Raw genomic sequence first — 12,367 nt, forward strand, 5'->3', positions numbered from 1 at the left:
CTCCTTCCAACCATGATACATCAGTAAGCTGCTGTGCTGTACAAGGAAGCCTTTCGTTCACATCGCCACCTGGCAAGACAGCTGTGTGTGTGTCAATATTCACCTAACAATCAATTCTTTCATCAAGGAGGGAGGTGACTTCTGGGAATTGATGGGTTTTGACTGAGAGCAAAATTGTATGAATATCTCCCCTGCAGCTATTGGTCCGTTAGATTGTCAGTCAAACTGCAGCCTATTCCAAACAGACAGATGGGCTTTCCCTTCTTCCATCTGGAACCCCTCTCGTCATGATTACCCACAGTGCACTGGAGTGTGAGGCCAGCATTGGCCTGCTCTCAGTCTACAGTGCAGAGAGCATTTTAACACCCTCAAGGGCTCTTTACTATTGTGTAAACATTTGGGCCACAAGACAATGCAAATGTTTCAGTTGGCAACAGACTCATTATTTCTATATGCTACCCACCATTGCATTTGTGTCACAGTTTACATCAGAGGCACTTGTGATGCAACCAAAGTTTGCTGATAATGACAAGAGGCCGGACAATTTCTGTAGTAACTAATATAATGCCCCCCCATCCTTTTCAGAGGCTTGTGAAGTAACATTGCGGTCTAATTTCTCAGACAAGACACGAGCCCCTCTAGAACTATTTCCATATAGTTCACTTTCCCTGAAAACCGCACTGGACGGACGGTGAGAGGCGAGGGAAACTATTGTCCTAGGTGCTCTGGGTTGCTGAAGTTTCAAGCATCCTCTATAAAGCCAGGCAAATAGTCCCGTGTCCAGATAAGAGGCTGTATCACTGAACTCAGTGTGCTTTCAGCTCTGTGTGGAGACAGTCTTTAATGAATACTGTGTGTTAAGATGTGCTAAACACTGTGTTGAGTGTGCAACACAGCTGACTGGGTCAGACCCGATGAAGCGACTCGTGGGCTCAATGTGTTTCTGTAGCTCCAAGATGGCTCCTCCAGTTGCTTTTTGGTAATGGAAAATTCCCTTACCGGGTCTGAAACTGCTAAATGCCCAATTGAAAGTCAGGAGGGTTTGTCCCTTATCTGCCTCATTTGACTGCTGATGGGAGAGGAGTGTTTCTTCAATCCATTTCATCTGCATGATGTTGCTTGTTTCCTGGGATCTGCTGCTCTGTTCCCCGTCTACCGTAGCTTGGATCTGCTGCTCTGCTCCCCGTCTACCGTAGCTTGGATCTGCTGCTCTGCTCCCCGTCTACCGTAGCTTGGATCTGCTGCTCTGCTTCCCGTCTACCGTAGCTTGGATCTGCTGCTCTGCTTCCCGTCTACCGTAGCTTGGATCTGCTGCTCTGCTTCCCGTCTACCGTAGCTTGGATCTGCTGCTCTGCTTCCCGTCTACCGTAGCTTGGATCTGCTGCTCTGCTCCCCGTCTACCGTAGCTTGGATCTGCTGCTCTGTTTCCCGTCTACCGTAGCTTGGATCTGCTGCTCTGCTCCCCGTCTACCGTAGCTTGGATCTGCTGCTCTGCTCCCCGTCTACCGTAGCTTGGATCTGCTGCTCTGCTCCCCGTCTACCGTAGCTTGGATCTGCTGCTCCCCGTCTACCGTAGCTTGGATCTGCTGCTCTGTTTCCCGTCTACCTTAGCTTGGATCTGCTGCTCTGCTCCCCGTCTACCGTAGCTTGGATCTGCTGCTCTGCTCCCCGTCTACCGTAGCTTGGATCTGCTGCTCTGCTTCCCGTCTACCGTAGCTTGGATCTGCTGCTCTGTTTCCCGTCTACCGTAGCTTGGATCTGCTGCTCTGCTCCCCGTCTACCGTAGCTTGGATCTGCTGCTCTGTTTCCCGTCTACCGTAGCTTGGATCTGCTGCTCTGTTCCCCGTCTACCGTAGCTTGGATCTGCTGCTCTGCTTCCCGTCTACCGTAGCTTGGATCTGCTGCTCTGTTTCCCGTCTACCGTAGCTTGGAACTGCTGCTCTGTTTCCCGTCTACCGTAGCTTGGATCTGCTGCTCTGTTTCCCGTCTACCGTAGCTTGGATCTGCTGCTCTGCTTCCCGTCTACCTTAGCTTGGATCTGCTGCTCTGCTCCCCGTCTACCGTAGCTTGGATCTGCTGCTCTGCTCCCCGTCTACCGTAGCTTGGATCTGCTGCTCTGTTTCCCGTCTACCGTAGCTTGGATCTGCTGCTCTGTTTCCCGTCTACCGTAGCTTGGATCTGCTGCTCTGCTCCCCGTCTACCGTAGCTTGGATCTGCTGCTCTGTTTCCCGTCTACCGTAGCTTGGATCTGCTGCTCTGTTTCCCGTCTACCGTAGCTTGGATCTGCTGCTCTGCTTCCCGTCTACCGTAGCTTGGATCTGCTGCTCTGCTCCCCCGTCTACCGTAGCTTGGATCTGCTGCTCTGTTTCCCGTCTACCGTAGCTTGGATCTGCTGCTCTGTTTCCCGTCTACCGTAGCTTGGATCTGCTGCTCTGCTCCCCGTCTACCGTAGCTTGGATCTGCTGCTCTGCTCCCCGTCTTCTGTAGCTTGGATCTGCTGCTCTGCTCCCCGTCTACCGTAGCTTGGATCTGCTGCTCTGCTTCCCGTCTACCGTAGCTTGGATCTGCTGCTCTGCTTCCCGTCTACCGTAGCTTGGATCTGCTGCTCTGTTTCCCGTCTACCGTAGCTTGGATCTGCTGCTCTGCTTCCCGTCTACCGTAGCTTGGATCTGCTGCTCTGCTCCCCGTCTACCGTAGCTTGGATCTGCTGCTCTGCTCCCCGTCTACCGTAGCTTGGATCTGCTGCTCTGTTTCCCGTCTACCGTAGCTTGGATCTGCTGCTCTGTTTCCCGTCTACCGTAGCTTGGATCTGCTGCTCTGTTTCCCGTCTACCGTAGCTTGGATCTGCTGCTCTGTTTCCCGTCTACCGTAGCTTGGATCTGCTGCTCTGTTCCCGTCTACCGTAGCTTGGATCTGCTGCTCTGCTTCCCGTCTACCGTAGCTTGGATCTGCTGCTCTGCTCCCCGTCTACCGTAGCTTGGATCTGCTGCTCTGCTCCCGTCTACCGTAGCTTGGATCTGCTGCTCTGCTTCCCGTCTACCGTAGCTTGGATCTGCTGCTCTGTTCCCCGTCTACCGTAGCTTGGATCTGCTGCTCTGCTCCCCGTCTACCGTAGCTTGGATCTGCTGCTCTGCTTCCCGTCTACCGTAGCTTGGATCTGCTGCTCTGCTCCCCGTCTACCGTAGCTTGGATCTGCTGCTCTGCTCCCCGTCTACCGTAGCTTGGATCTGCTGCTCTGTTTCCCGTCTACCGTAGCTTGGATCTGCTGCTCTTTTCCCGTCTACCGTAGCTTGGATCTGCTGCTCTGTTCCCGTCTACCGTAGCTTGGATCTGCTGCTCTGTTCCCGTCTACCGTAGCTTGGATCTGCTGCTCTGTTTCCCGGCTACCGTAGCTTGGATCTGCTGCTCTGCTTCCCGTCTACCGTAGCTTGGATCTGCTGCTCTGCTTCCCGTCTACCGTAGCTTGGATCTGCTGCTCTGTTTCCCCGTCTACCGTAGCTTGGATCTGCTGCTCTGCTTCCCCGTCTACCGTAGCTTGGATCTGCTGCTCTGCTCCCCGTCTACCGTAGCTTGGATCTGCTGCTCTGCTCCCCGTCTACCGTAGCTTGGATCTGCTGCTCTGCTCCCCGTCTACCGTAGCTTGGATCTGCTGCTCTGCTCCCCGTCTACCGTAGCTTGGATCTGCTGCTCTGCTCCCCGTCTACCGTAGCTTGGATCTGCTGCTCTGCTTCCCGTCTACCGTAGCTTGGATCTGCTGCTCTGTTTCCCGTCTACCGTAGCTTGGATCTGCTGCTCTGTTTCCCGTCTACCGTAGCTTGGATCTGCTGCTCTGCTCCCCGTCTACCGTAGCTTGGATCTGCTGCTCTGTTTCCCGTCTACCGTAGCTTGGATCTGCTGCTTTTTGAACAGGGGCTGTCTTGTTACTAGTTTCCCTCTGGTTAGAATTTTTTGTCCTTCATGGGAACATTGACCTGTGAGTTCCCATAAAAGCCACCACTATGAGTGTAAGTGAAGTTCACACCTATACACAGGTCCTCTCTTGTGTGACGCAGCTTTGAGATTTAATAGTCAGGCAGGTTTTTCCAGTCTCACCTCTTGCCCAACAGCCCATCTCCCATTGAGATGTCCTCTTCAATGCCTCTTATCTCTTTGTTGTAGGGCTGTTCTATCCAAAGAATATCTACGTCCACATAGTCACTGTTAACAGGAGCCTGTACCTCATCGTGTAGTGAAAACTGGCAGTTCAGAACCGTAGACGGCTACAGCAAGGGATGACTGGATTCCTAAACGGAGTAGGGTGAAGTTGACGCTGATCTTGGGTCAGTTTAGCATTTTCCCCACTAATGGTTAAGGTTGGGGGAGGGGAAGCTGATCCTACCTAGTTGATCATCTGTACCTAGGGGAAACTACACCCCGGAGCGTTCACAAACTCCAGCAGTCCCTGCTCACTCCATTCCAACTGTGCCTCTTTGGGAAGTGGATGTTATGTAAACTGAGGGGGTAACCTTGCCTGAGACCTGAAGACTCGCGTTAGCTCCCCGAGTTAATGCCTTGGCTGTAGCTCAGCGGGCTAACAGTCTTGGCTCGCGCAGTAGACCGAGGTCCATACCCAGTTGGTCACATGTAGTCTAAATGATTGTTGTGATCTGGGTTAAATCTGATACGGTGGTGGTTGTGCGGTGGTGGCTGTGCGGTGGTGGTGGCTGTGCGGTGGTGGTGGCTGTGCGGTGGTGGTGGTTGTGCGGTGGTGGTGGTTGTGCGGTGGTGGTGGTTGTGCGGTGGTTTTGCGGTGGTGGTTCTACGGTGGTTTTGCGGTGGTTGTACGGTAGTTTTGCGGTGGTTGTACGGTGGTTTTTGTGGTGGTTGTACGGTGGTTTTTGTGGTGGTTGTACGGTGGTGGTTTTGCTGTGGTTTTTGTGGTGTTTTTGTGGTGGTTGTGCGGTGGTTTTTCCGTGGTGGTTGTGCGGTGGTTTTGCCGCGGTGGTTGTGAGGCAGCCATGTGATGTCTCTGCCATAGTAATCAGTGGAGGCGGCTTGGCCTTTGTCTAGGCTTTGTGTCTGCATTGACTTCCAGGTGTGGGCTTGGTATCTCTGGCTCTGTCTCTGCCTGGTTTTCAAAGTCTGCTACTGCAGACTGGTTATCCTTTAAAGCCTGCAGTTGAAATCAGATCAAGTGTCATTGGCGGAGCCCCAAGCGGTTGCCTTTTCATCCCCAGCAAGCATTTTATTGTAGAATGGGAAATGGGACTCAAAGGAGAAAAGCTTTTCTCCTTAAGGTAGTTACAAGTACTGGGTCACCTCCACAGTTTTATTACTGAAATAGTAGGAGACTGGGGGAGGGGGAGAGACTAGAAGTCTCTATTAGTAGGATTCTAGAAGTCTCTATTAGTAGGAGTCTAGAAGTCTCTATTAGTAGGAGTCTAGAAGTCTCTATTAGTAGGAGTCTAGAAGTCTCTATTAGTAGGAGTCTAGAAGTCTCTATTAGTAGGAGACTAGAAGTCTCTATTAGTAGGAGACTGGAAGTCTCTATTAGTAGGAGACTGGAAGTCTCTATTAGTAGGAGACTGGAAGTCTCTATTAGTAGGAGACTGGAAGTCTCTATTAGTAGGAGACTGGAAGTCTCTATTAGTAGGAGACTGGAAGTCTCTATTAGTAGGAGTCTAGAAGTCTCTATTAGTAGGAGTCTAGAAGTCTCTATTAGTGGGAGTCTGGAAGTCTCTATTAGTGGGAGTCTGGAAGTCTCTATTAGTGGGAGTCTGGAAGTCTCTATTAGTGGGAGTCTGGAAGTCTCTATTAGTGGGAGTCTGGAAGTCTCTATTAGTGGGAGTCTGGAAGTCTCTATTAGTGGGAGTCTGGAAGTCTCTATTAGTGGGAGTCTGGAAGTCTCTATTAGTGGGAGTCTGGAAGTCTCTATTAGTGGGAGTCTGGAAGTCTCTATTAGTGGGAGTCTGGAAGTCTCTATTAGTGGGAGACTGGAAGTCTCTATTAGTGGGAGACTGGAAGTCTCTATTAGTGGGAGTCTGGAAGTCTCTATTAGTGGGAGACTGGAAGTCTCTATTAGTGGGAGACTGGAAGTCTCTATTAGTGGGAGACTGGAAGTCTCTATTAGTGGGAGACTGGAAGTCTCTATTAGTGGGAGTCTGGAAGTCTCTATTAGTGGGAGTCTGGAAGTCTCTATTAGTGGGAGTCTGGAAGTCTCTATTAGTGGGAGTCTGGAAGTCTCTATTAGTGGGAGTCTGGAAGTCTCTATTAGTGGGAGACTGGAAGTCTCTATTAGTGGGAGACTGGAAGTCTCTATTAGTGGGAGACTGGAAGTCTCTATTAGTGGGAGACTGGAAGTCTCTATTAGTGGGAGACTGGAAGTCTCTATTAGTGGGAGAGTGGAAGTCTCTATTAGTAGGAGTCAAGCATGAATCTAGTCATTGTTGTCTCTAGTGGCCTGACAAGATGGATTCCTCCACTGAGCTGGTCCTGTAATGTTCTTTTAGGAGGACGTTCAGTTTTCAGCCAGACCATGATGACTTGCAGTCAGAGGAGAGGCGGTGAGGAAAAACAGACATTTCAGTGACACCCTGACTACCCCACCCTGCACCACACTGTATAGAGGTGTAGGGGGAAGTTGCCCCGAGATGCTGATCTCGAGTCAGTTTGGAATTTTCCCTATTAATGGTTAAGGTTAGGATTGTGGGAGGGACAGCTGATCCTAGATCTGTACCTCGGAGAAATTTCACCCCAGAGCTGTATGGACACTGTCAACACCATTAGTCTCCTTAAATAAGCATGCTTCATAAATGCTTGGCCCTTTTGTTTGACCCATCTTCTGTAATATCCCTTCTCCTAAGCCATTCCAAAGACTAATAGCTGCTACGGGGAGGGCCTACACAGCAAGGCCTCAAGGGAAACATTGAAGCGTCGTCCATATGAGAATCTCCATCGATCACTGTAAGAATTACTGGCTCCATGCCGACAGTATCACGGCCCATTGATTTAGTGAGACGATAAGGACTTCCATGCATGGATATCAAGTGCCACCATGTTCCCTTTGTAGTGCACTACTTTATATGGAAATTCACTATGTTCCTCTACACTATATGGGGAATAACAGGGTTCCATTTGGGATGCAGCCCCATATAGTTAATTTGGAGTGTTTATCTTATGAAGTAGCTAGATAGACCTACAGAGGAAGAGGTAATTAAAGCGCCCAGACTTCTTTTGGTGATAATTATACAGATTTATGACCTCATTCAGCCTTTAGAGACTGAAAGCGCTGTAGAGTATGACTGAGAACCAAATGGCACCCTATTTCCTATGTAGGGCTCTGGGGGGACCATATGGCTCCGAGTTTCCTTCCTGGAATCTAGTTGTTTGTCATGCCATGATTTCACTCCACTCCCACTATAATTGAGGAAATCCTTCTTTACGTTACCAGCCCACAGATGTCCTTGTGTCCCACTAACTCCCGTTGACCCCCACCACACACACCCTTATCACTAGATGGCCATACAGACTTGAAACAGCTCTTGTGGACACAATAATTAATGACCTCAAGCCAACTCCATAATCTAAAGTTTATTTAGTCAGTCAATCAGATATGTTTCTCTCATGTATGGAATCAACATTCTAACTCCACACTGTGGGAGTTGTGTTAATGTGTGGTTAAAATGCACAAAGAAATGCCAGTATACCTTGGGTGTAGGCATTTCCTAAATACAGGAATACATTCTATGCAATTACAATTCTGAAGCTGTAATTCCTAAGTAGGTTTATGGGACTTTTTTCATTTGTAGTCCCTAATTAAATGACTACAGGCCCTGTGAAAACTAAACTTGGGTTCTAGATACAAGAGATTGTATGGATCAACATTGGCATTTTAGGGTTAAGCCTAACCACTCCCTTTGGTTAGACTCACTCCGTTGCTTCTGTTGTATTTCCTGTGCAAATGATGACGCGTGTGTGAGAGACTCGGGACTCTGGTTGGGTGAGAGTATGAGTCAAGCTTCCACTGAGCTGCTTTCCTCATAGGCTGGAGTGGGCGGAGGGCGAGTCTTTTTGCGTCCCTAATGGCACCCTATTCCCTTTACAGTGCACTACTTTAGACCAGGGCCCATAGGACTACTATAGGACTCTGGTTGAAGTAGTGCACTACATAGAGAATAGGGTGCCATTTGGGGGACACCCTCTGTCTGGATGATGTCACTATGGCTAGTCAGAGCCGGCACAGCCGTCTAGGTCCAATGCAGCTGTTTTAACTTTGAATCAAATCATTTCTGTGTAACAATTAAGTACCTTACTGTGATTGTTTTTCCAATAAAAAAAAAAAGAATAGATAGAGTCATAACAAATAGTAATTTCTCAAGCAAGAATTTTGTTAGGACTGTCTGGGTGCAATCTGAGTAGGGAAAACTGAAAACTAGCTGTTATTGGCAGAGAGGTGTGGAACTCTTTTTGGTCTATTGCCCAAGTTACCACCTTTTGATGTTACCAGGCAGACCAAAACACCATCCCACCAAAGCAGGCTGAAGTTTCAGTCTTTTCAAACAGCCCTTACACTATAAGGGCATTATCATCATTTTCACAGTATTATTCAACCTCATAGTGTGGAAGTATATAAAAAGCATTTTCTGTCTGACCTTGTCCAGACTCCTGACAGGATGTGAAACCAATATATCATTGTGTTATTTGGGTGAACTATCCCTTTAAGAGCTGTAGTCACCTTTCAGCCAATCAGCCGTCCTCCTTAACTCCTCTGTACATCTCCCGTTTGCCACCGTCCACCTGCCTTTCCTCCTGAACAGTGTCTGTCTGTTCTACAACTTCGGCAAGTCCTGGAAATCAGACCCCGGGATCATCAAAGCCTCAGAGGAGCAGAAGAAAAAGGTAAACGCTGGTACTACCCATGACGCTGGCACTACCCATGACGCTGGCACTACCCATGACGCTGGCACTACCCATGACGCTGGCACTAACCATGACGCTGGCACTAACCATCATGCCGATACTACTACCCAACACACCACCATTTTGTTTTGAAATGGCAAGTAGAGTAGGGTGAGGTGTTGCCCGTAGACACTGATCTTGGGTCAGTTTAACCTTTTTCCAACTGATGGTTAATGTTAGGGTTGGGGAAGCGGATCCTAGATCTGTACCTAAGGGAAACTTCACCCCCGGAGCATGGAAAGTGCATGAGTTGAGAATTTGATTAGAGAGCTAGGCACATTGCACCATATTTTTCTTTACTAATCAAAAGTAGTACACTATATAGGGAATAGGATGCAATTTGTGACTCACAATGTTCAGCTAGAGGCATCTACTCTCTCTCCCCACAGCTCTGGGAGTCGTCTCTCATTAGCACACACTAATGGAGTATAGTAGGGTCTCCAGCTCTTTTCTGACCCCAGCTCAATCCTCATTGTGTGGGATTGATGAGAGGGCTAAAAATAGGCCCCATTGTTAGTGCCCCAAAGAGCTAACCATGACATGGTCCACTGGGCTGGGCATTGGCCCCATCGTTAGTGCTCTGTAGTGTTAACCAGAGCCTGGTCCACTGGTCTGGGCATTGGCCCCATCGTTAGTGCTCTGTAGTGTTAACCAGAGCCTGGTCCACTGGTCTGGGCATTGGCCCCATCGTTAGTGCTCTGTAGTGTTAACCAGAGCCTGGTCCACTGGGCTGGGCATTGACCCCATCGTTAGTGCTCTGTAGTGTTAACCAGAGCCTGGTCCACTGGTCTGGGCATTGACCCCATCGTTAGTGCTCTGTAGTGTTAACCAGAGCCTGGTCCACTGGGCTGGGCATTGACCCCATCGTTAGTGCTCTGTAGTGTTAACCAGAGCCTGGTCCACTGGGCTGGGCATTGACCCCATCGTTAGTGCTCTGTAGTGTTAACCAGAGCCTGGTCCACTGGGCTGGGCATTGGCCCCATCGTTAGTGCTCTGTAGTGTTAACCAGAGCCTGGTCCACTGGGCTGGGCATTGACCCCATCGTTAGTGCTCTGTAGTGTTAACCAGAGCCTGGTCCACTGGTCTGGGCATTGACCCCATCGTTAGTGCTCTGTAGTGTTAACCAGAGCCTGGTCCACTGGGCTGGGCATTGGCCCCATCGTTAGTGCTCTGTAGTGTTAACCAGAGCCTGGTCCACTGGGCTGGGCATTGACCCCATCGTTAGTGCTCTGTAGTGTTAACCAGAGCCTGGTCCACTGGTCTGGGCATTGACCCCATCGTTAGTGCTCTGTAGTGATAACCAGAGCCTGGTCCACTGGGCTGGGCATTGACCCCATCGTTAGTGCTCTGTAGTGTTAACCAGAGCCTGGTCCACTGGGCTGGGCTGCCGCCTCAGAAGCCTGCTGGTTCATTCGTAGTTCATACAGCCAGCTCTCCTTCCTTGCTCTCAAGAGGGTAGCTAGCTAGTCGTGTTCCCTCTGCAGTCTTCTCATTCCCTCTGCATCCATGGCTCAGCAAGGTTCCTTCTGCTCCCATGACCCCACTCTATCAGATACACATTTCAAAGTTAAACGTTTTTTTGCCAATCTCAATTTCGCTCACAGATAGCATTCGCCTGATTCCAGATCCGTTTGTTCTCTAGCCAATTCCATTGCTGTCCTTGTTTGGCATGACAATGAATGACAGGGAGTTATAGCACAAACAGAGACTGGCACTCGGGCTAAGATGCTCTTGTCCTTTAACTGGCCCTTGCGCTGCAGCTGCCATACAAATAGAATTTGATTTGATATATTGCAAATCCAATTATTTCTTTCCACGTCTCTCTCTCTCACGTCTCTCTCTCTCACGTCTCTCTCTCTCACGTCTCTCTCTCTCTCACGTCTCTCTCTCTCACCTCTCTCTCTCTCACCTCTCTCTCTCACCTCTCTCTCTCTCACCTCTCTCTCTCTCACCTCTCTCTCTCTCACCTCTCTCTCTCTCACCTCTCTCTCTCACCTCTCTCTCTCACCTCTCTCTCACCTCTCTCACCTCTCACGTCTCTCTCTCACGTCTCTCTCTCACGTCTCTCACCTCTCTCTCTCACCTCTCCAGACTATAGTTGAACTGGCGGAGACGGGCAGCCTGGATCTCAGCATATTCTGCAGTACTTGTTTGGTAAAGAAATTACTTCATTTTATTATGTCCTGAAGTGTTTTGCATGGTTTGGGTTTAACTTTGTCATTCTGTCAAGCCTCAATCCATTTGTATTCGTCCACACAGATACGGAAGCCCATCCGGTCCAAACACTGTGCCGTGTGCAACCGCTGTATCGCCAAGTTCGACCACCACTGCCCTTGGGTGGGCAACTGTGTCGGTATGTGTAACACCAGCGGCAGTATTTAGCTTAGCAACAACCCATTGCCCAGCAGCCGGAGTTAGTGCAGCTGATTGTCATTTATGTCCACAGAATTCCAGCCTAAGAAGCAGCACATGGTTCTGTAAGAAAAATAAACAAGCTGACACCCATATGAATTCATAGATTAGCTGTTCTGGCAGAGTATAGAAAGGCTGGAGGTGTGTGTGTGTGTGTGTGTGTGTGTGTGTGTGTGTGTGTGTGTGTGTGTGTGTGTGTGCAGCTCTGTTAGCCGTGAAGCAGCAGCTGCCTGTTTTTCCCTCGACTGTTTGAACTTCCAGACAGATGGGCTCATGAACAGCTGACACGTGTCCAGACATGTCTGCCTGTAAACTTTGAGATGGAAGGAAGGGGGTGAGGAAGGATCTCTAAAGCATCCATGCTGTCCCCTAAGAGCCAGACAGGATGGAGCTTGCTTTTTAGACAGGCAGCGACGTAGACGCGCTACAAGTTAGGTCCTCAGTGTGTTGGCCAGGTTCCCTTCACATCCTTTAGTCCAAACAGTGACTGGCAGCAGCCCCACACACCTGCTCATGTATCTGAGTATGACCCAACGAGCCGACTGACAGATCTGACAACTACTTGGCCTCCTTCAATCCTACTGTACTCTTTCTGTCTTTCTCCTTCTCTCTCTCTACGTCTCTCATTTGTCTTGACCTGGAGAGGAGCCAGGAGGACAGTTAGGGAGCCAGGAGGACAGTTAGGGAGCCAGGAGGACAGTTAGGGAGCCAGGAGGACAGTTAGGGAGCCAGGGGGACAGTTAGGGAGCCAGGGGGACAGTTAGGGAGCCAGGGGGACAGTTAGGGAGCCAGGGGGACAGTTAGGGAGCCAGGAGGACAGTTAGGGAGCCAGGAGGACAGTTAGGGAGCCAGGGGGACAGTTAGGGAGCCAGGGGGACAGTTAGGGAGCCAGGGGGACAGTTAGGGAGCCAGGGGGACAGTTAGGGAGCCAGGAGGACAGTTAGGGAGCCAGGAGGACAGTTAGGGAGCCAGGGGGACAGTTAGGGAGCCAGGGGGACAGTTAGGGAGCCAGGAGGAC

General features: G+C 49.9%; 1 protein-coding gene across 2 annotated transcripts in view; it reads left to right on the top strand.

Annotated features, from left to right (window-relative positions):
- The window catches only part of LOC106609745 (zinc finger DHHC-type palmitoyltransferase 17), a 56,740-nt gene that overhangs the window by 36,876 nt on the left and 7,497 nt on the right, over positions 1-12,367 (top strand). For both annotated transcript variants that reach the window (XM_045722322.1, XM_045722321.1), the window contains exons 11-13: positions 8,753-8,877; positions 11,029-11,091; positions 11,197-11,290. In XM_045722322.1, the coding sequence (XP_045578278.1) occupies positions 8,753-8,877; positions 11,029-11,091; positions 11,197-11,290 (282 nt within the window). The remainder of the gene's footprint in view (positions 1-8,752; positions 8,878-11,028; positions 11,092-11,196; positions 11,291-12,367) is intronic.

The sequence above is a fragment of the Salmo salar genome, chromosome ssa07, assembly GCF_905237065.1.
Source record: "Salmo salar chromosome ssa07, Ssal_v3.1, whole genome shotgun sequence".
Taxonomy (NCBI): domain Eukaryota; kingdom Metazoa; phylum Chordata; class Actinopteri; order Salmoniformes; family Salmonidae; genus Salmo; species Salmo salar.